Source organism: Telmatherina bonti (genome assembly GCF_933228915.1).
Source record: "Telmatherina bonti genome assembly, chromosome: 2".
Lineage (NCBI taxonomy): Eukaryota > Metazoa > Chordata > Actinopteri > Atheriniformes > Telmatherinidae > Telmatherina > Telmatherina bonti.
The window spans coordinates 19,877,187-19,900,442 of record NC_136620.1 but is presented as its reverse complement, the minus strand read 5'-3'; the positions used below and the strand labels follow the sequence as shown (position 1 = coordinate 19,900,442).

At 38.1% G+C, this 23,256-nt stretch overlaps 1 protein-coding gene across 1 annotated transcript in view; it reads right to left on the bottom strand.

Moving 5' to 3' along the window:
* LOC306771267 (copine-8-like) overlaps positions 1-23,256 on the bottom strand; it is a gene marked incomplete at both ends in the record, with an annotated part of 79,034 nt that overhangs the window by 41,268 nt on the left and 14,510 nt on the right. Inside the window, 3 exons of the mRNA XM_079260401.1 lie at positions 9,173-9,276; positions 10,602-10,648; positions 18,555-18,595. Of these exons, the coding sequence (XP_079116527.1) occupies positions 9,173-9,276; positions 10,602-10,648; positions 18,555-18,595 (192 nt within the window). The remainder of the gene's footprint in view (positions 1-9,172; positions 9,277-10,601; positions 10,649-18,554; positions 18,596-23,256) is intronic.

Here is a 23,256-nt window from a genome sequence, read left to right as displayed (position 1 = left end):
AAGTAAGCAGAGATCCTTCAAAGTCTGCATTAAGATGTTGCATATATTTAAAAGTCTTTTGTGTAAAGTGCAATCAGCTTTGCGGCCACATTCCTCTTGCTTGCATCTGCAGATTCATTATCAGACGCATGTAAATAAAGTTCATGACATGGAGAAGTTACTTGTTTAACTTCCAACAGCAATAATATTTCATTTTACACTATCATATTTAGGCTCCTTTAAGAGGAGGTAGAACTTGCCTTTTCTCGTTTTTCTCCTGTAAGCAGGAAAATCAACAAAACCACTTATGTGTTTATGGCTGTTGTGAAATTCTGCAAAACAAGTAACAGATTCAAAGCTGTCAGTATTAATAGGGCTGCCATGTACTGGACACTGGACACTGGAAACTGGTGCAGACCTCTAACTCCTGTTAAACCAGTTTGCAGCTCATTATGCAAAAACTGACCAATGGCTGAGCTGAATTTTTTTCAGTGTCAAATCCTCATTTAGTTTGAAGGCCTGTCATCCAATCATAAGTTATTTTTTTTACAAAACGCTAAATATCTTAAAAACTACAAAAGTTTGCCATGACAAAAGTCATCTCCTCTTTAACCATTTAACAAATGGCTAAAGAGAAGATAAGTGCCAAAAGAGAAAAACAGGAAAACAAAAGTGCGAATGCGGTGAATCAATTCACACTCACTACAAGCAATTACATGAGAATGAAACAAAAATGTGAGAACATCCCTGTCCACTTAAGAGCTTCTGCTTATTTCTCCACGTAAAGCAAACAACACAAAGTGTTGAAGCACAGACTTAACTAATTACAATGATGTTTGTCTCACAGTGACAAAATCTCTCCATTTAAAAGAAAAGGACAAAAAAAAAAAAAAAAAAAAAGAAACAGACTTGAACTGTGTTTTCCTGAAACTCTGAAATTAATTATGAAGGTCCAGGTAGTTTCCATGAAGATGAAAGGAGTTTTAAAGCGATGTATCAGTCTTCCTGTGATGAGCTCCCACCATTATAAAAACATCTGACAAAACTGCTCTGGCTCACTTTTTTAGCTCTGCACAGTTCCTCAGTAGACATCTAATTCCTACATTGATTGGGCTTCCATCTTCTGTTTTTAATTAAAGTAATGTGGTTTCATTTTTGATTGACAGACAGAGATACATTTACATTTTCTACTGTGTTCCAGCTGACTCGACACTGACAGAGTAACACATCTTAATTCTGATATTTCTGTAGTAACATCACGTTTCAACTGTCTTCTGAGACTAAAATTATACACACACCCCTGTAGTTGTGAACATGTTGTCCATCTATTTGGGTATATTATTTTAAATAAGAGGCAGAAAAAATAGGCAGAGTCAAAAAAAAAAATGGCATGGGCATGTAGAATTCACAACCGTGCTTTGATTTGTGTTGATAGCTACAATCACAACTTCACAATTTGCTGGAGGGACTGAATATTGTACCACGATCAATCACATTACTTTCAATTAAATGCCTGCATGGGTATTTTGGGTGTATCATGCTAATAGTTACAAATGTAGCTTTTGGCCTCAAGCACAGCTAAGTTGTGAACTGTACATGACTGGTGGACTCCACTTCATATTGCCCCCATATTTTCAGATTTTCAGTCATTTAAAAGTCTGCAAACACATAAGCAAACAGTACCATGACTGCTTCTTCCCACAGGCAGCTTCATACAACTTTATCCATGATTTGCTTCAGCTCTTCAAGGAGCATATCCGCACTTAGCTTAACTCTTCTATTCCTCAGATTGAGTTTGGAGGATTTGTCCAGCTCTGTTTCAACAATTCAGCACTGACTAAGCTGCATACAGACGATATTGTGCGATCAATTATTTCTCGTATTTTAACAAAGGAAGCAGGGAGGGAAAGAAACAAAAAAACAACAAAAAAAAAGAAATAAAATAAAAATAGTTCACTGCCTCCAGCACAACATGGCAACACCTGTTTCCAACTGGACTCGCAGCAGTCTGACTAGCACTTATCTATGATGTTGTTTACTGTTTGATTCCTTGCTTGTGTTGTTCTCACTTTCAGATGTAAGTTGCTTTGCAAAAAAGTGCTTGCTAAATGATTATAGAATAGAATAGAATAGAATAGAATAACTGAACTTGGGATCTTTGTTAGTGTAAGTGGTGTTGCAAGACTTACACTGTATTTAATGTATAAATAAATAAAATTGGAACAGTTTTTCTGCTGTTGTGATATTTGTGCAGACCGTGAAGAGGGACCCATTCATTCGAAAACCATTAATAGCAGCTACGCTGCACACACCATATAATCTACTTGCCTCTCCAGAGAGCAATTTATCCAGCTTTATTTACTTCCTGCAACACAGTACCTTTGGTGTGTCAGGTGTGCGTCAATATGTGTGTGAGTGTGTGGTATGTGTGCAATAGCGTGCAGCGGAGTGAGTAAATGAGAGAGGCTGAGCGGTTCTTACTACAGACAGCATGCCATGTACGATAAGGAGCCCGCTGACAAAAGTGGGGGATGCTGCATGTTACGGCAGGATGGGCCGGAGAGCTCCACTACAGCACTGCTACTAATGTAATTCCATAAGAGCAAGGAAACACACTGACGTTACGCAATGTGCTGCCAGCTAAATGCACAGGTGCGCTTCATGTTCTATTCGCCCCTTGCCTCTGTCACTCCCAAATGTTCATGAATGATTCATTTAATTTTATTTAATTATGAGGGAGAGTGTAGCAGAGAGAACAAGTTTTTAAAAAATGGGAGGAAAAAAAACATGCTACTCATGTATGTATGATCATTTGACTGCACATTCTGATGCACACACACACACACACACACACACACACACACACAAACACACACGCACACACAAACACACACACACAAGAACGTTTGCTGGACTAGATGTCCCTCGGCACCTAGTGAGTGCACATTAGCTGTATATGTGTGTGTGTGTGTTTATGTAGATGACATCACTCTGCATCGGCACTGAGCCAGACAGGATTTCTCTTGGATCTGCACGGTTTGTCTTGCGGGGGGGAGCGGCTTCTCAGAGCTCCATGTGAACAGAGCAACGATGACTAATGATGGTGCACAAACAAATGGGGCCAGAGAGGCGGGGAAACAACAGAAAACACCACACTAACACTTGAACTTAGTTTCTTAACAGTCCTTTCAGACTGCCCCCATAAAGCTTTCAAACTGACTGATACAAGATACTAAACCAGAATTGGATAAACTGGATATCCAAATCTGTACCCGTTTTCCTGCTTTGGGGGATTATTGAGATGTGGTTTTCCTCCAAGAAAAACTCGCATTGAGGTGATGGGAAATTGATCTTCCACTGCTTACACTAGAAGGCTTTGTCCACGCTGCAGACAAACGGGCCTCCAATCTGACTTTTGTACACATGTGTGAATAAGATCTTTTTCATAGAAAAACACAAATTAGATTTTTTTCAAACCAAACCCAGTTTCATATGGGCTACTAAATCAGATACATGTCCGATCTTTTTCAAAGCAACCTCCATCTGAACGATCGTTTTGCATTTCATCCAACCTTTGCATTGTCAAAGTGCAACAGATGTCACAGTGTGCATCAGATGTGACAGGACACTGTAATATCACATGAAAAATATGGGATGAAACCCTTTTATTTCAGCTTCGATTGCACAACAACTTTGAAAGTGATGCACTAACAAGTTAAGCATTTAAATTCCACTCAGTACACATAGCATGTAGTCTTTTATCAATCAAGCAATCAAACTTTATTTATGTGCTTTTCCAACATAAAATATGTGACTCAAAGTGCTTTACAGTTTAAAATCAGACATAAAGGAAACACACAGACAGACACATTATATAAAAAGAAACATCCAACCCCCCCCACAAAAGACTGTTTTACTTTATAGAGTCTGTTTCGAGCTCAGATGACATAAATAAAACCTCCAAAAATTATTGGAGCCATTTAAAGGCGTGCTAGATTCAAGAATTACTTTGACGTTAGATTCAGCTTGTTCACCTGAACCTCTGTGATAGCTGGACATTAAGTTCTCAGCACAATACAAATGTTTCCATGTTCACCTCCATGGGATGGTTAAAAATACACATATTTATGAATGCTTAAATTAAAACAGTGGTTAAAGCTTAAATTTACTAAAATCACCATTGTACCTCATTCTAATGTTCAGTTTGATCTTCATCAATATGTCTTGACCATGTCCACAGGACTGAATGTACTGAGTTGCTGCCATGTGACTTGATTACACATTTGTGTTAACATGCAATTAGATAAGTGCGCCTAATAAATTTGCCATTTGGCATATATTTAAGTTACAATAAACAGTAATTATTTAGTAAAAATTAGATACATTTTATATAAAATAGTTATAAAATTCTATGAAAGCTTCCTAAATGAGTTTCTTGCACCTTATAAGGACTGAACCTTTATTACTAAGTAAAGACAGTTGGAAAAAAATCTCTCTTTTGAATCACTTTGTCAGGCATTTCCCATTATTTTTTTTAAAGTCTGATCCAATTTACCACACTTGATTAGAGAACCACCTACCCGAGGCTTTCCACTGGCTTGACTGAGCAGAATAAATAAATAAATAAATCAGCGTGGGTTGCCAGCAGTGAGATAAGGGTTAACAGGAATTCCAGATGTACATAGCAACAGAGAACAAAAAGTGTGCAGGCGGTTTGCAGGGAGCTCTGTGCTATCAAGCTGAATGGATGCCCTGACAGGATTTCAACCTTTCTGTAGTGATAAGAGAAGTAGGGCTACAAAGGTTTGCAGGTGCTGCAGGAGCAACTGTAAAGACAACTTCTACACCTCAGGACAGAGTCTGTGAAAGTAAGAGGCAGGAGTAAGCACTCATCCTATGATGAGAAATCTGAGAAGTGCAAGTGTCTGCAGGGACGCGTGTATGTGTCGGGTACATGCATGTTACAACTCAGCATGAGTGCAAAAGAATGTCTGGGAAACAAAGTGTAAATGTGTGTGTGTGGAACAAAGAGAGTGTGTGTGTGTGTCTGTGTGTGTGTTATTTTGGACATTTTCTTGTTTTGAGGGCAAGAGTGTGTGCGTGGCGGCAGCCATGTCTTGGGAGTGCTGGGAGTGATTATAGGGCCATCAGACCATAAGACAGTAACAGGGCCTGATGCTCACCCACTCACTATAGGCCCTTCAGGGACTCCACCAAGCCACACACCAACACACACACACATCATCAGCATCATCTTCTATCACCCAGTCTTTACTGCTTGTCAGCTTTAAACATCTCGCATGATATTCTGGTCAGGATTCACACAAACAAATCTCTCACCAGTCATTCACACTCGCATATACAAAAAATAAAGACATAACACACAGCAAACCCCACATGCAAACATGCACACTCACTAGCGACATTATTACACTTGTTCAATTGCTTGTTAACAAAAATAGCTAATCAGTTAATCACATGGCAGAAACTCAGCACATTTAGGCAAGTAGACATGATCAAGACGACTTGCTGAAGTTTAAACTGACAATCAGAATGACAACGAAGGGAGATTTAAGTGACGTCAAACAGGGTATGGTTGTTTGTACTCAGGCTGGTCATAGTATTTCAGAAACTGCTGGGATTTTCACACACAACCATATTCTAGGGTTTCCAGAGGATCGTCTTAAAAAAGAGAGAAAACATCCAGTGAGCAGCAGTTGTCTGGACTGAAATGTCTTGTGGTGATTGTGGTGGAGGAGGAGATTCTCATTATGGATGTGCAGCCAACAAATGTTCAGCAACCGTAGGATGCTATCATGTCAACAGGGAGCAAAATCTCTGCTGAATGTTTCCAACACTTTAGTAAGTCTATGCCAACAGGAATTAAGGCCATTCTGAAGGTAAAAGAGGCTCCCACCCAGTTCTAGCAAGTAGTACTTAATAAAATGGCAGGTGAAAACAGTTTTCTCCTCACAGAAAGGAAAAAGATTAACCTTAGCAGATGATCCCTGGCTTAATGCTTACATACAATCTTTAACAAAACTGACATATAGTGGAATTGAATACAAACAGTAACTAGACCAAAGACACTCACAATCGAACTGCCATATCTCCCCTTGACCTTCACGGTAACCTCCTACAGCTTTTGACAGTCCAACAAAGGAGCAATTCCATATTTCATAAGCTTCCATAGGAAAATCCAGTGACAAAGTCAGAGGTGGCTGTTAATTAAACAGGATTAAATTGGACTCCTTTAAAAAAAAAAAAAAATAATAATAATAATAAAAGTTACAAGCAATAAAATTCTGACATCGGGCATGATAGTAAAGAATCGCACAGCAAATTTAACATAATTTCAAGATGAAGAAAAATTTGCCTATAGAAAGTTTTTTCATGAAGATAAATACATTTCTACCAAAACCACAAGATCCAGATTGCTGCACTGACAGCTATCGTGACTCTGAGGTAACTATCCTGGCATTAGTAGGACCCTTCATGATTCATGATTTTCATGATGTGGAAGACACATACAGAATTGCAGAATTGAATAATGAAACTGAAATCAACTACGAACTATAGAATATCATAGAATTTGTTCCAATGTGAAAACAATCTGATATACCCATGTTCAGGGGGCCTCTACTAAATGAACAAGAAAAGTAAAATAAGAGTGGAAGGCATTTTGAGTGCAAGTGCAGCCTCCTTGCCAATGCGGCGTCAACCTGCACTAACAGAGCTCAAGTTTCCCCCAGAAGTTCAGCTGAGGCTAAAAGGCCAGGAGAAACACTTAAGTAGTCAAAAAAAATGTCTTAAATACTATGTGGTTCTACATAAAACCAAAAGGCTGTATCCATTATTGTTGCAGCATCAGGCTGAGGATACACTGACTGACAATGAGGAGAGACATCAGAGAATAAAAGCAGCCTCCTTCAAACTAATAATGTGTGTTTCTGAAGACTGTCCTGAAGAAAATCCATGAAAAAGAAAACATTACTTAATTTTGGCTAAACCTACTGATATGACACTGCCATATGTTAAGAAAAAACTGACAGTTCATAGGCTCACATATAAAAGGCTACAGTTCAGCTCTCAGTACAGCCAGTCCAGACTCGAATCCCAGCCTAGACCCTTTTCTTTAAGTTACCCCCTTCTGATTCTTTTCTGCTAAGCAACTTCCTAGTTAAGGCTTGTAGAGTAAAAAAAAAAAAATTATGTATATGTATATGTGTATGTGTGTGTATATATATATATATATATATATATATATATATATATATATATAGATGTATTAAAGACACCTTAATTTACGAGTTTAGTGATTCACAGAGACATGTGATTATTTCTTATGAAATAAACAGTTGAGAATATTTTCTGGTTTGTTTATGTGGTTTTTTGGTCATTTAATATTGATTGAATCAGGTGTTGTCTGCCTTTTCTTGTGTGAAAAAAATTAAAAAAATAAATTTGGAAATATTGTGCAGGCTTCATACATTTTTAGCTGTAATTTTTGCTCACAGTTTACCAAAAATATAAAAACCGTACATGTGATGCTAAAAAAGAAAATGGATATTAAAAGATTTATCCTATTACAACATTTATTCATCATTTATCATCCTAACCGCTTAATCTGATGAAGGATCGCGGGGAAGCTGGAGGCTATCCCAGCACTCTTTGGGCAAAAGGAAGGTTACACCCTAGACAGCTCACCAGTCCATCGCACGGCCACACAGAGACAATCACTCAGTCCTATGGGCAATTTAGAGTAACCAATTAACCTAACATGCATGTCTTTGGACGGTGGGAGGAAGCCTGAGTACCCAGAGAAAGACCGCATTTCATGCAATAGTTAAAGTAAACCTTACAAATTTTTAGAAATTTCTTTCAACACTAAGAATATCTGAAATAACTTCCGGTTAAGTCTGTAAAATAGCTGTTGAGTTTAATATCTGCAATTGTTGATGTGACTTGATAAAATACACATTGAATAAAGGTAAACCTTTCTTTTCATTAGTTGAAGCTTTTTTGTTTTCTTTCTTATCCTTGTTTATGTCATAAATTCTTTCTTTTAAATGTGAATATGAAATGGCTCTCTTTCAAGAAAATCATTTTATTAAATTTATAGATCACAGTTAAACTATTGAATTCCTCTGATGCAGAAGTTCAGCATTTTATACGAACAAACCTTTATTTTATACTTCTTACCTTTTGTTGCAACTATGAAGCTCCAATTTGTTTTAATGTTTTTATCTTTTTTTGGTAGTGTTTAATTGGGGAATTACTGTTGCGCTTTATATTCTTCACCTATGCTGGGATGAAGAGCGGCTTCACCTTCTGAGGTTAAAGTTACAGATTGTCACATTTCTTTTTATTGGCTGAATAATGTATAATTCACAAGGCTAAACACATCTATGCACTTTGTCAAGGTTTAGCATATACCACTCAAAAATAGGAATTTTAATATCTTAATAAGCATACAAGTTCCAAAACATGCCAATAATTAGCAAAGGAAAACGAAAGTCTTATTCTAATATGGGAAAATGAAGCACACTCAGGTTGTTCAGTGGAGCTGCAGATGTGCCATGCAGATGTTTTTACATAGCAGTTTCTAGATGAGTGGTGAGCTCTGGTAAACTCCTTGCTGACCCACAGATACCCACTCAGTGCTTAAGGCAGTCAATTAAAATTGCATGATCAACTGTGTCAAATGCTGCACTTAGGTCTAAAAGGATTAAGACTGAGCAATCTTCTATATCTACTGTTAAAACGCAGCAATTCTAAACTTTTATGGGGGGGGTTTGTGTACATGGTACCATAAAATTTTATCTAAATTTATCATCGTCTAAATGATTCACATCTATAAATGGCTAAATTAGCTGTTCATTATTACATAGTCATGAGGACTAAGGGGCAGTAGTATTGATTACTGAAACTAAATCACATTCATCACAATTTTTTATAGCTTTGTGTCTTATTTCAAAGTATTGAATAAATGGAAAAAAATAAATGCTGGTTAAAAATAGACATAAAAACTTCTATTTCCCAATGCTCAAATCATGAATATTTCAGTCATAACTCAACCCTTCACAACTCAAAGTAGCACTTCACCCACCGCTGTACTGCATTTACCATTTTGTACAATAAAAAAAATTAAAAAAATCACACACATGAACATGCATAACTTAGGTTAACTCACAGGTCAAATCGTAGATTCTGTCTCTCCTCAAAGAAATAGTCCAGGATGAATTTACGGACAAAGTCAGGGTTGAGGGTGTTGTCTATGACTTCTGTTCTCCCGAACTAGAAAGCAAATGAGAGAGATCATATTTTCATGCTGCTTACATTTAGCAAACGCTATAATTATGCATTTGGAAACATAACATATATTTGTCAAACAATATTTACAAAGCATAAGATTAACTTGTGTTGTTGAACAAACAGGGGCCTATTGTCTTAGAAAAAAGTCTCTAAAGGGAGACTAATAAAGATGCTTTGACTTCTAAAGTTTGTGTTCAGGCTAAAACTAGCGGTTCTGGATTAACATTAGTTTCTTTAGACTAACAATAGTTTTTTTTAGACTAAATGAGATTCTTGTTTCGAATTAGCTATTTAGACTAATATTATCTTAAATAAGCCCAAATTAGCCTGTTTATGCTATGATTAGTAATCTACGTATAGTAGCATTAGCATGTTTAGGCTAAAACTAGCTGTTTTGGATTAACATTAGTTTCTATAGACTAACAATAGGTTTTTTTTTTTTAGACTAAATAAGCTTCTTGGTTAAAATGAGCTTATTTAAGCCCATATTAGCCTGTTTATGCTACGATTAGTTATCTGCGTACAGTAGCATTAGCTTGTTTATGCTAATGTAAGCACTAGATGAGTCCTGCTCATGATGTCTGTAGACTGCTATGGTTACTGCAAACCATAGCAGGGAACTTGTCCAACACACCTGAATCCAATGAATGGCTCGTTACTAGGTCTCTGCAAAGCTGAATGACATTCAGCTATTTGATTCAGGTGTGTTGGTCAAAGAATGCATCTGAAAGCTGCAGGATGATACCGAGGACCAAACTTGAGCAGCCCTTATAAAGACTAAGATTATCCGCACAACATTAATGTTATTCTACTTGTTTTTAAAGTGATTTGTTTGTGTGTATTTAGCCTTAGTTTGGAGACCTCAAATTCTTAAGAACTTGCATGCAACCCCTAATTGCAAAGCTGAATAAACCAGGTCTTCATATGAATCTTACAACTTCATAAGGTAAATACATTTAATGTGTTTAAAAAGTTTTTATCCTCTCTCACTTTGACTGGCCAAAGAGACTTCACATTTACTTTTCATAAAGTAGTCTCAAATAGCAAAGCTGTTTTTTGTTTTTTAAACAATATTCTCTGAGCAGTGATCAAGCCCCCAATGAACATGGAAACCAGAAAGAGGAAACATGTGAGGTATGCACATAAATACACCAACTTAAACAGGTTTATGTGGATATCCTAGGAGTGACAGACTGATCTGATTAAAAAAAATACACCAAGCTTCCTGAAAACAACTAAAACAATAGAATCATTAAAATATTTTGTTATGCCAACAACCCCCTCACCCATCTCATGTCAGTACTCACCTCTCTCCATTCTCTGTTAGCTATTCCTTGAGTGTACAGGACACAAACTGTTAAATAAGAAACAAAGAAGAAAAGTGAGAGTCACATAGACTGAAGAACATTTAATAGTGAGCAAGCAACACTGAGAGGTCATCCGAGAGCATGTTCATTCCCTGGACCCTGTCATCGAAAGAAAACTCCCTAATTAAATGTCAATAGACCTTTGCCTTACAGCACAATGGTATTTCAGAGAGGACACGAGGAGAGAGTGAGGGCAGTATGTGGATGGAACTGGTGAGTGGAGGAGACCTGGAGTGTTTTTTGAGTATAAGCCAGCAGTAAGAAGAGAGTGAAGCAACCAGCTGGCACTAAAATGGCATTTCATTTGCATTCTAGTGGCTTTACAGTATTCATACACAAGTCAAATGTCAGCCACTGACAGCTCAGAAAACCCAGAGAGACCAGACACTTGTAAATTTGTTACCTGGTAAAATCTTTACAGAAAGAAAGTGAATAGTATTGAGGTGAAAATACAGGCATAGACAATGTTTTTAAACTCTACCGGCACTTTTATTAAAGCATAATGAAAGATACCATTTTCCCTTTTTGTCCCTGTGTTTTAAATATTTCATGTTTTCTCTGTACTTTTATCATAAGTTGGCAAAGGACTCTCATGACACCTTAGTTGTGAGATTACACAGACAACTAATGGGTATGAAGGGCAACATTCATTATGTACTAATAAATTATAAAGCTAGTAATGCAGAGGTTCTTACTCAACTTTTCCAGTACAAAGTGGTCTGGGACTCATTCAAATACTAACATAGTATTAGTTTAATTGTTATCACTCTTTATTCAATAACTTAACCAAATCCACCTGCAGTTTCACAAACCTTGTCAAATACATAAAATGATACAATGAAGTCATCACAGAGACATTAATTTATTATGTGTATATGAACCTGCACATACAAGAGCCCATGAGCTAATAATTCATGGAATTGAAACAGACTATAACTAAGATAACTAAGAGAGCAAAACATGGAGCTGCATCAGACCTTAGTCGTTCAGGGTTGATCTTGATCGTTCAGGGTTCTGTTAGAATATTTCACCTAATTATGTCATACCAAGAGCTATACCTCCCAGCTATTGTTTCGCACATCCCTATAATTTGGTTGTGTTTATTCATTTGGTTGTCCAACTCTGGTCCTCGAGAGCTACCGTTCTACCATTCCAACACACCTGACCCAAATCAATGGCTTTTTAACAAGCAGGTACAGAAGATGACAACTAGTTGTGAGAAAACCTTTTCACTTGAATCAAGTGAATTTTACCAGGGAAACACTAAAACCTGCAGGATGGTAGCTCTCAAGGACCAGAGTCGGAGACCGCAGCTCCACTGGCTAGTGGCCACAGCTGAACGTCTTCTTCTGCTTATGGTAATTGTTTGTAAAAAGCTTCTTTAATGTCCACTACAGATAACTTTAGCATTAATAGAAATAAGTATCATTTTCTTTGGAAGTTTCTCTCATCCCTCTTGGCAGAAATATTAAATCATCAATAAGTTCTCCTAAAAGCCGCGTCAGGCCAATCCATAGTTGATATCCTTTTATTCCAGCCCAGGCAGGGGTGGAGTTACTACACAACTTTTATTATGTTTTCTTAGAGGAATCACTTAATTTTAATCTAGTGTTTAAATATAAATGTTTGTTCACCGAAGTCAAGAAACAGTTTGCACCAGTGGTTTTCCAAATGTAATATTCTCTCCTATCTACAAAAGTAGCTCTGGATGTCATGGTAAATATTGAATCATCTTGTGATCAAGAACTCTTTATTCCATTTTATTTTATTGCTGTGAAACCAGATCTGAGATGTTTGTTGGTGGTACCAAACTTGCCCCAGAGTGTTGACAGCTACACGGGCCTTGGACAGTTAAAACACTGCTGAAATGTTCTCATCTGACACAATCCTGTCTTCTAAATCTTTTCTTCATGGTTTGGTCTCAACTTTGACCTTTGAATGACTAATATATTTGAAACACCCATTGCTCTCCTTGCAATAGGTGTTTCAAGATGGTTCCAATGGTCAGATAAGGACAGTAAACTAATGTTTTATATATATTTATATATATATAAATATATATATATATATATATATATATATATATATATATATATATATATATATATATATATATATATATATATATATATATATATATATATATATATATATAATTATAAAATAATAATCACTAATTCTAAGAGGCCACACCAGCAACATCTGCCTGTCCTGTTTGGTTGCACAAAAGCACTAAAAAACAAAGAAACAATAATGCAGCAGATATGGCATTTACTGAGTGTAAAGAAACCACTGAGACGATACAACGTGCTCCTGCACTAATATGAGATTATGGCAAAAGACAGTCTGAATTGCTGCATGAAATTAATAAATAAAGTTGATCTTCTGATTATAGAGTCAATGCCTTCTGAGCCAACATGCATATTTATTCAATGCAGTACTAATTAATCATAAATCTATGCAGAAGTTAATGTATGACATATCGTCTACTGATTAGATGACTGGAGTGACATAATCATGGACTTTTATGTATTTATTTTTATTTTATTTATATTTTAAGCTCAGGGCTTTGAGTGCATACACAAGGAATACATGAGCTTACTCCCCTGCCTATGGAGCAGCCATAGAAGACTTCAAAAGCGGCAAATGGGTTTTACCAAGCTCAAGTCATGGATGGCATAGAAACCACAGCCAGGGAAAAATAATAAGTGTTACAAGGGCACTTGTCAAGAGGTAGAATGTATAAATCAACAAGAGAGCAGTCAGCTGATGTTGATGTGTTTAGAAAAACTGGCAAGTGTAAGGATTTGAATTGCACTGACAGAAACCAAATTATTATGGCTGGAGGAGTGGGTCAGAGCATCTTCAAAACAATAGGTCTTGCGGGGTGTTCCGAAAAATAGTATGAGGAAGGACACAGCCAGAGTCGTGGGTGCCCAAGGCTCACGGAGGCATGTGTGGAGTGACAACTGGCCCATGTGGGCCAATTCCACAGAGAGTTATAGCAGAACAACAGAAAGCCTTGATGAAGACCGATAGAGAAGTGTCAGAGAACATTTCTTTAGCTCATGTTAACTAATGTCTACCACTGGCACAGTTGGCAGTGCATTCTACTGTGCTGCTTTCTTTATGTTGATTTCTGAGAATATACATTATCATGATCTTCTCTATTGCTACCTTGTTCACTATTGTCTGAACTCTGCACTGTCCTCTGGTGGATGCAATGCAAAACAACCATGCAGATGAATAGTACACATGGAAGTATGGAGGCACTGAGGCTTGAATCGAATGTACACACATAAAAACAGCATAAATGAGCCTTAAGGGTACATTTATACCAGGATAGTCCAGGGGATTCACTTTAGTAATTCAGATTAATTAAACTGTTAAGTTAATTGCGAGCCTGCTAATGAGCAGTGTCAGGTTAAAGTAGTAAAACATGCAGGGCAGGGCAGGATAGATAATCGCTGGCATAGAAAACGTCATGTAGTTACATCGACTGGACAATATTGTCGGAAATGTCCACTGACAAAGATGGGAAAAAAACTAAATGAAGAAAATTGACCAGGATGTTAAAATAAAAGCTTTGCAGTTTTCCCAAGAAACTACTCAGTATGAGCAGCAGGAGGGGCAGCAAACGATTAAGCATGTTATTTTATGACCAATTTTACATCACCTTCTCTTTTTGGTTCATTTGATAGTCCGCTTGCTTTCACACTGCAAGTGAATTGCACCACAGTTCACTTACAAGTGAACTCAAGCAGACCAGAGTTTGCTTCTTTGATTAACAACAGAGTTAATAAGTATTGATACTACTTGAGACTGTCCACATTATCCATGGAACCGAACCAAAAAGTGTCAGTGTAAACTCTTTTCAGCTAAAAAATGTTAACAGAGAAGTTATGTAAGGGACCCCCCCCCCCCCCCCCCCCCTTACACAAGTGCTATACATTGCTTTAAAAACCCAACTGTTAAGACAATTCATCCACTAGTGGTCAATTTTGAGTCATGATTCACTTCCGCACTCTGAAATCAGTTTCAGACATTGGTTGGTAGCAGTAATGTACTGTTATAAAATTACTTGCAACAGTCCAACATGCCCAAGACACTTGCCATCTCTACAGTTGTTGTTCCTGTCGTATTCTTTTACTTCTTTCTGGTCCTCTTTTTCTTCTCTGGATTGTTCCTTTCGCTGGTTATATTCGCTGTACTGTTGAACACTGCTTCTCAGTTTCTGGGAATTTTGCCACATTTGTCACAAAGAGCAATGGATCTGCAAGGCCCCCAAAATGAACTACATTTTTTTTCAAAAATAATACAGGAAACAGATGGATGGCTGTCTGTCTTCTCCCTTGAGCAAGACAGACAGCCAAAGCAGACTAATTTAATGCTCAGCATGATATCAATTTGGAACCAGTGTCATCTGTTTTGGTCTATGGCATAATAAGTTGGAAACACTCCCATCCTAAGAGGTTAATGTGGGGCATATCATATTATATATCGTAATAAATTTATACTTGAAACGCTCTACTTTGGTCAATAAATCAATTTCCCTCCTGAGTGTTGTGGCACAATAGAGCTAAAGCTTTAGCTTGAGTTAAATATGGATTCAATTTGTATTCCTTTAGGATATTTATTGATGGAAACAGCCTCTGTTTTTCTAGCATGCTGTAAAAAAAAAAATGTCCAAAAAATAAATAAATAAATTAAACAAATGTCCAGGATAACCATGAATAGTTCCAGGGTTTTCACTTTGATCTCAATCCATCTTCAGTGGGATGGTGCAGAAAAACAAGTTGGATCCATCTCCCAACTTATCTGGGATGAAGCAGTTTGAGATCTTTCTGTCTGTTAACAGACGGCATCCTCAAAGCTTTTTGAGGAGTTATTCCAATGGGAAGCTCAGACCAACACAATGTCAGGCAAGCAGTTTGTATTATGTAGCTGGTCAGGATGTTGCATCAGAAATGTTTTCCAATACAATAGTTGAATAAAGGTCTTTAAAATTTTCATGGAGCTCTGAGATGAGATGTGTTCTTGCATTACTGTTCAGGCCGAAAGACAACACAACAGTCACCTACAGTGGAAACATATTATTTCCAGTAGTACTCATGCACTGTCACCTTCTCCTAGTTATCTGGCTCACTGTGAAGGTAGTAGATTTGCTTCGTACAGAAGGTGGGTGCTTTGACAGTGTTCCTGTCTGCTTAATGCCCCTTTCCAATCTGCTGAAGCATGGAGAGTAGGTAAAAACATACATACACACACACACACACACACGCACACACACACATATACACACGCACACTCACAAACATGCAGAAAAGTAAAACACTGGATTGCTGTTCAGCTGTATAAGCTAATATGAATATGGTCCGTGAGCTTGCCGGAGGCTTTGGATGTGTGCACCATTGTGTGTGTGTGTGTGTGTGTGTGTGTGTGTGCTTGAGTGTGTGTGTGTGTGTGTGTGTGTGTGTGTGTGTGTGTGTGTGCGCGTGCGTGTGTGTGTGTGTGCATGACTCTGCCGAGCCGGTCTAATGCTGTGTGACTGGGGCCAGTGCTGTCAGCAGAGCAGAGACATAGACGCAGCACAAGTGCCTCCTTGCATAAACGTTGGGGTGGGCAGGGATGCTCATCCTCCCTTTCCCACCATCTGACATTTAAAGGTCCAATCCACGATTCAGGGGGCTCATCAATTATGGGTTTGTACATAGCCAACCATGCCCAAAAACACCAGTGGGTTAGCAGTCAGGGACCAAAGTGCAGAATATTCAGAGATTTAAACAAGGTGCTGAAAGAATGAAGGCTAAACAAGTTAGGACGAAGGTAAAAATGATATTTTCAAGACAATTCTTCCTCAATCTTGGTTATTTTCTATAAATCTGACACAAAGAAAATTATAAAGAAGAATGAAAATGAGACTATTTCACTATTCTCAAGCATGTTTGTGCTCATGTGCTTGTGTATGCAAGTTTTAGAGAACCAGCCAACACTGAGTCAGAATTGAATTAATTGTTTTGCAACAAATGAAACTGATAGGCGAATCATTTTCATCATTTAAATCACTAAAAGCTGTGAAAACAGTAAGGTGATTTGTGCTTTGGGTACATAAGCAGCCTTACAGGAGCATTGTTCAAATTTAGCAGTCCTGGCTCAAAAGTATTGATCACAGATGCTCAAAATGAAATGAAATATACAAGCCTTTCTAGATATTTACTGTCTCATTATGTAGAATTTGTCCTCCACAACTTCCACGTAGAACAGAGGGGATCAGCAAGGTGATACAGGGGACAGTGCCTGACTTTTCCATTTGACAGCAATGAAAGCTTTCTCATGTAAACGTGACTTAATGAGTGGCAGCTGAATAAAACATAAGGTCTGTCTTCGTCCTGAGCAGCCGGTACACACAGAGGTGTGTAAACGCAGCCATACAGAGGATGTCATCATTTCTATGTGTGGGACTATTATGATGCAATGCTCCTAAATGAGAAGTTTGGTTGAGATGGTAACAATAATGGTAATTTCCAGTCTAAAAGTGTTTTAGTTTCATAACATTGCACACATGCAATACAGTTTCCTAATATGTGCTCTATTAACATGGGTAGAAGGACAAAGCTTGAGTTGAAGTTATGAAGGAAAATGTTTGCTGGATTGCAGATTGGGCTTTACTGTTATAAAATAAACAAAAGCACTGGTTGGGTCTTGAAAGCATTTGTATATGGGAATATTTTTGCACGTAAAATTGGATCGACAAATTTTTGACCACACTTGTACCTGCGCAAATGTGCTAACTTGTAGGTGTAGTCAGGTTTTCAGACTCCTAATGCACCTCTTTTTTTTTTCAAAGAAAAAGGGAAAAGCAAAAACTCCAACAACTTTTTCTGGAGTTATTAAAGACTTTAAAGGAGAATGATGTGAAAGCACGTATAGTTCGGATTCTTTTCAATGAGTGGCAGCGCTGCTTTAGTGGCCCCCTTATGCTGCCCTGTCTCAAAGTCAGATATTAATGACTAATAATGTAGACTGTGGCCAACCTGAGCCTGAACAAAATTTGATTTGATGGACCACCATGGCACTACTGGAATCTTAACCATTACAGATGCTAAATCATTTCAAATCAAATCAAATCAAAAATACCAATTTTTTTCAGATATTAAATTTCATTAATATACCATAACAGACACTCATTCATTTGCAATATTTGTAGTTGACTTATATTATACTGACATGGCTTTTAATCTTACAGGGATACTAAATTCAGAAAAATGGTCTTGTATTGATTTGAACTTTAATATTTACAGTGGTATAGCAGTGTGGTATACTGAAATTATATTTAAAGTAACAGATTTCACAAATTTGAGTTGCACACCTTATTGCTTTTGGTGCCTGAAATTCCTTTCCATGTGCCCCAGTGTACTATTCATTCATTAATTTATTCATTCATTTTCTATAGCGCTTAGTCCAATTAAGGGTTGTGGGGAAGCTGGAGCCTATCTCAGCTATTTTCAGGCGAGAGGCAGGGTATACCCTGGACAGGTCACCAGTCCATCACAGACCAATGTGCCTCCGAAAAAGGCTTTTGAGCCATGCTGGTACATGTTTGGAGATGATAACTCACATTGGGCGCGGAGAACAGTGACGAATACGACCCTTGACATATGCAAATGACTACTGATTCACCAGGCGAGGCAGAGTGTGTGAGGAGTAAATCCAAGCCTGTGTTTGTTCAGTTAAAATCTGCCAGCATGTGGTGGATGTTTGTCTGCAGAATTTAGTATCCGAGCATACACGTGTAGTATGTGGGTAGTTTTGTGTGTGCAGCCTGCTGTGACGTGTTGCATGGACATATGTGTGTGTTTGTGTGTGAAAGAAAAAGATAAGAGATGGACTTACTTGGATCAGACTTGGAGAACGTGTCTCTATCTAGCAGGTTTCTGAAAAACAAGAAAACAAAGAAGCACATTGACATGTAAATGATTTACACTCTTGCCTTAACAAAGAAAGAGCATCAAGAAACTTATTAGATCATTAAAGCCTTCTAATTAGCTTCCTCACCCGCCCTGACAACTTGCTTACCCATAATCATCTCCTGACTTCATTAACAAAAGCCATTTCTTCCAATCATGCAGGCAGTAACATAAAGAAGACTACAATATCAAGCTTAAAGTGGAGCTTATGTATATTTCAAGCATACAGAGAAAGCACCAGAACTGAGGACCTATTTTTCAGTTCTCTGCACTCCCCGAGTGCCAGAAGCAACAGCGGAGGCTGCCATCAAATTTACATGACACTCCAGTCATGGCTCTTTGTATGGGGAGGGATAAATGCACAGATGAGTCCCATAACAGAGCAGATGCCCAGCACTACTGAGGTTCTCCATCATTGAACAGCTCTGAAGGAATTAAATATGTGCATAAAAATGACAAGGCCCAGTTTGCTTGAGAGCTGACAAAAAGGAAATTGTAGAAGAGCTCAGGCTCTGGGAAGGAAAACCTGGCAGGTTACATAACCAGAAGGAGGTTTCGCTTGCTTGAACAAATCTCGGAGGCAGGAAGATGATGCCAGTGATGCTGAAGTGCCAACCTTCAGTGTTCTTTGACTGGCCATAATCACCTCTAAGTATAATTCAAAATGCTTTTTTTTTTTTTTTTTTAAAAAAGCAAGGGTCACACATTACCTTAATAGGACTGAAAAAAAAGCCCTACAGTCTCTGACATTAGGATAACACCAGCTGTTGAGGAAAATTCAGGGTTTCTGTATAAGTGTCCCAGTTTGGACTGGTAAGCATGTAAGCTTTATTTGTTAGTGTTGGTGTGACAGGAGGAGGTCCTGTGCTTCTTAACAATGGGAAAAAATGAAATAGCCAAATACTAGACCCAGCATCACATGTAAATTGTTTTCAGTTTGATTTGGTATATTTGTGGTGTACAAACTCAAAATCAAGCCTTCTGAAGGCACTTTTAGATACAATCAAAAACCAGTTATAATCCAGTTCACTTTAATGGACAATAATATAATTAGTCACAGAACTACTTCAGATAAAAGACCAACAAAACTGAGTCATATTACATCATTTGTAGCTGTGGTAGTTGGGCAGCCAGGTTGAGCTTGTGAGTCTAATGATAAATAAATAATGGATCACAGCTAATCTCCTTACTGAAACATGATCTGAGGCCTGAGACATGTTTCTTTACCATAAGTATAAAAATTACTCAAAAACTCTGTTGTCTTCTGCTCCCAAGTGGACACATATCAAGCACTAGATACAATATAACTGCATATGCCAATTGGTTTTTCAGCTTTTTTTTGTTGTTGTTGTTCTTTTTTAGGACCAAAAAAAGATTCCATATAAAAGAAGTATTGATTTTCTTACCATTAATTCATGGATCAGTCTTAATGCAATTAAAGCACAGAAATACAAGATACAAATAAAATTCCACAGAAATACAAGATACAAGCAACTTAGCAGAATGTTGCAGCCACAACAGCATCAAATGTGTTTGTGCTATAGAAGCTGCACAGCATGATATGGCTTTTGGGGTTAAATCTGGGAAAATTTCCAATATCCATACATGTCTTCTTTTTTGCTTGATTCTCCTCCATCTTCTGTAGATGTTTTTCCTGCAATTGCCCCATGTCTTATTCTCTGTTTTTAATGTATATCTGTGGCAGTGTTAGGGTGCCACTTACAGGTCTGACATATGTACCAGTGCATTTTTTCAGTGATTTTTGTGATTGAAACATTTATTGAAATGATTCTGAAAATGTACTTTTTCCTGATTTACTTTCATACTGCACTTTACTAGAGTGGAACAAACTGCATGAACAACATCATGCAGTTACAACGACTGTTCGCCAGGGGGAATATTCCCCAAATGACCACTGTTCAAGAAGAAACAGCCAGATAAAGAGGTAAACCCAGCTCATTGATTGCCCAGAACAGACAATAGATATCTTTCCACTACAGCTGACTTGTTCACCACAAGTAAACAATGTAGCAACAATAATCTTATTTTACTTTAGAATTAAAACCCAATATGGTTTTTACAGGAATCTGTGCAGTATAAGCAGCTGAAATGCTGGACATCAGCGCAAATCTCTGTGACTACGACTAGTCACAGTTAATTGGATTTTGATCGTGATCACGATTTTGGTGGCCACAATGAAATAAACCAGATTGTTAACTATATTTACATTCAAAACATGAGCTCTGCTGCCTGCAACTCAGGTTCTCAACAAGTAGTCTGCCAACCATTAGGGGGCGAACACATTGTTAAGGCTTCATTAAGCTGTCTAAACACCAAGCGCACACACCTTTTACCAGCAGCCGGTTAAGTATTGTTGGATTGGCTGGACATTTTAGGTGTGCGTTGTTAACACGGAAAAGCATGATGCTGCTTGCGCATTTTTCCTGTTGCAGCTGAACGAGGTGGTAAGAAATACAAACATTTTTACAATATTACAAGAAGCATTTAAATACACAAACCCTGCCATGTGCACAACTCACCCTGGCATGTGCACAACCTGCCTTGCCGCGGACGAAGTTGCTCGTTCAATATAAAATGACCAGCTTCACTGCACACAGAGCAGACATCGCCACCCACAATGATCCCTCCCGGCTTTAGACGAAGCTTCTTGTGGAGGATGTAACAAGCTTTAGACTGATGAGAGCAAGTCATGTCGAGAATTGAAAATACATCTGCATCAAAATACTGGATAAGAAATATGGGATCCTTTCGTGTAACTATTTTTCCAAAGGGGCGTCGCCTGCGCTGTATGAAAAATGTCGAGGGATTAAAGAGGTAGTGCTATACACACACACACACACACACACACACACACACACACACACATATACATATATATATATTAAAAAAAAAAAAAAAAAAAAAAAAAATATATATATATATATATATATATATATATATATATATATATATATATATATATATATATATATATATATATATATATATATATATACATATATATATATATATACATATATATGTATGTATGTAGAGTTGACAGGTAGGTTGTTTACAAGTGGTGCCATAATAAAACATACCTGTTTTTCCAGACACAATGATTGTGATTAATAATCGTACAGCCTACGTACTATGGCACATTCTACCTCACCGCTTCTCTTTGGTTCATTGGATGGTTCATTTCCTTTTACATTGTTAGAGAACTGCACCAGGGTTAAGAGGTGAACTGAGACCTCCAGTTTTAAAACTTACCAGAGTTGACTTTTTGGTGAGTTTAATGATCATTCACACTGCTCCAATGTACTGCCTGCTTGTTTGTTTAAAAACAGCAAAAGTGATTGAATAAACGCAGTGTAGCATCCTGCTATATTGTTTATTTTGTCATTAAGTTGGCTAAAGCCTCAGTGTGTTTCTTCCTTTTATGTTCTTGTAAAGTGTTTGTAGTAGTGGCTGCAGTTTCCTACACTTTATTAGTCTTTGAACTATTCACATGTTACTCTTCTGTATTATTGGGTGATATCTGTGTCAGTGAGGATCAGCCAATCTTTGCTCAGCATGAGCAACCTATGACCTACCAGGTTAAAGGTAGGTGGGTTTTATTTTTTTAGATGGAAAAAGACAAGAGAAAGGAAAAAAGGAAAAGAGACAGGGCTGCATGGTGGCGCAGTGGTTAGCACTGTGGCCTCACAGCAAGAAGGTCACTGGTTTGATCCTTGGCTGGGGAGGGGTTCAGTCAGTGGCTTTTCTGTGTGGAGTCTGCATGTTCTCCCTGTGTATGCATGGGTTCTCTCTGGGTACTCCAGCTTCCTCCCACTGTCAAAACATGCATGTGAGCATCTCTGTGTGCCCCTGCAATGGACTGGCAAGCTGAGCCATTGTTTTGTTAAGAGGAGCTGAACATACTTTTTGCCACGAGGTTACACTACTTGTCATTGCGCCGGAACCAGAGACTTGGAGTGGAGACGGTGTTTGTGCACCGAGTTCCAGAGTGACTAAGAAAATAAGGAAGTTCTGGACAGACTGTAAAATTTATTAAATGAGTGTTAAGACTCATCTCATCTTATGAACCCTGTTAGTGTGCTTCAAGTTGCTACGTACACTGCTGCGGGAAGAGGTACTCAGGACTCCCCTCCGCACACCATCGTTACTCTGGCCACTCTGGATTGGGGCTCCTTTCCGCCTACCTTCTCTGGAGTCACAACGTTCTTAAAAGGCACTGAGTAATCTACAGTGGTCAGTGAGTACAGATTGTTTTTCCTGGAAGGATTCTCATGAGCTCCAACCAAAGCGCGCCAACGTGTGGTACCACAAACTGAAAAAAAACCTATAAACTCTATATTTTTTTCATTTATTATATTTGATTTGGCCCTGCGATGGACTGGCGAGCTGTCCAGGGTGTACCCTGCCTGTCGCCCAAAGCCAGCTGGGATAGGCTCCAGCCGTAAGACCGAGCTAACTTCCATGTAGCAGCAACTCTGCAGAATGCACTGGACACTTCAGGCGCAAGCAGCGGACTGTAGTTCAGGTACATGGTTCAGAGCTGATATGAATGTTGTTACGGCTGCCTGTATTGCTCTTCAGCCTCCTAATTCTGAATCTTCAGCTGG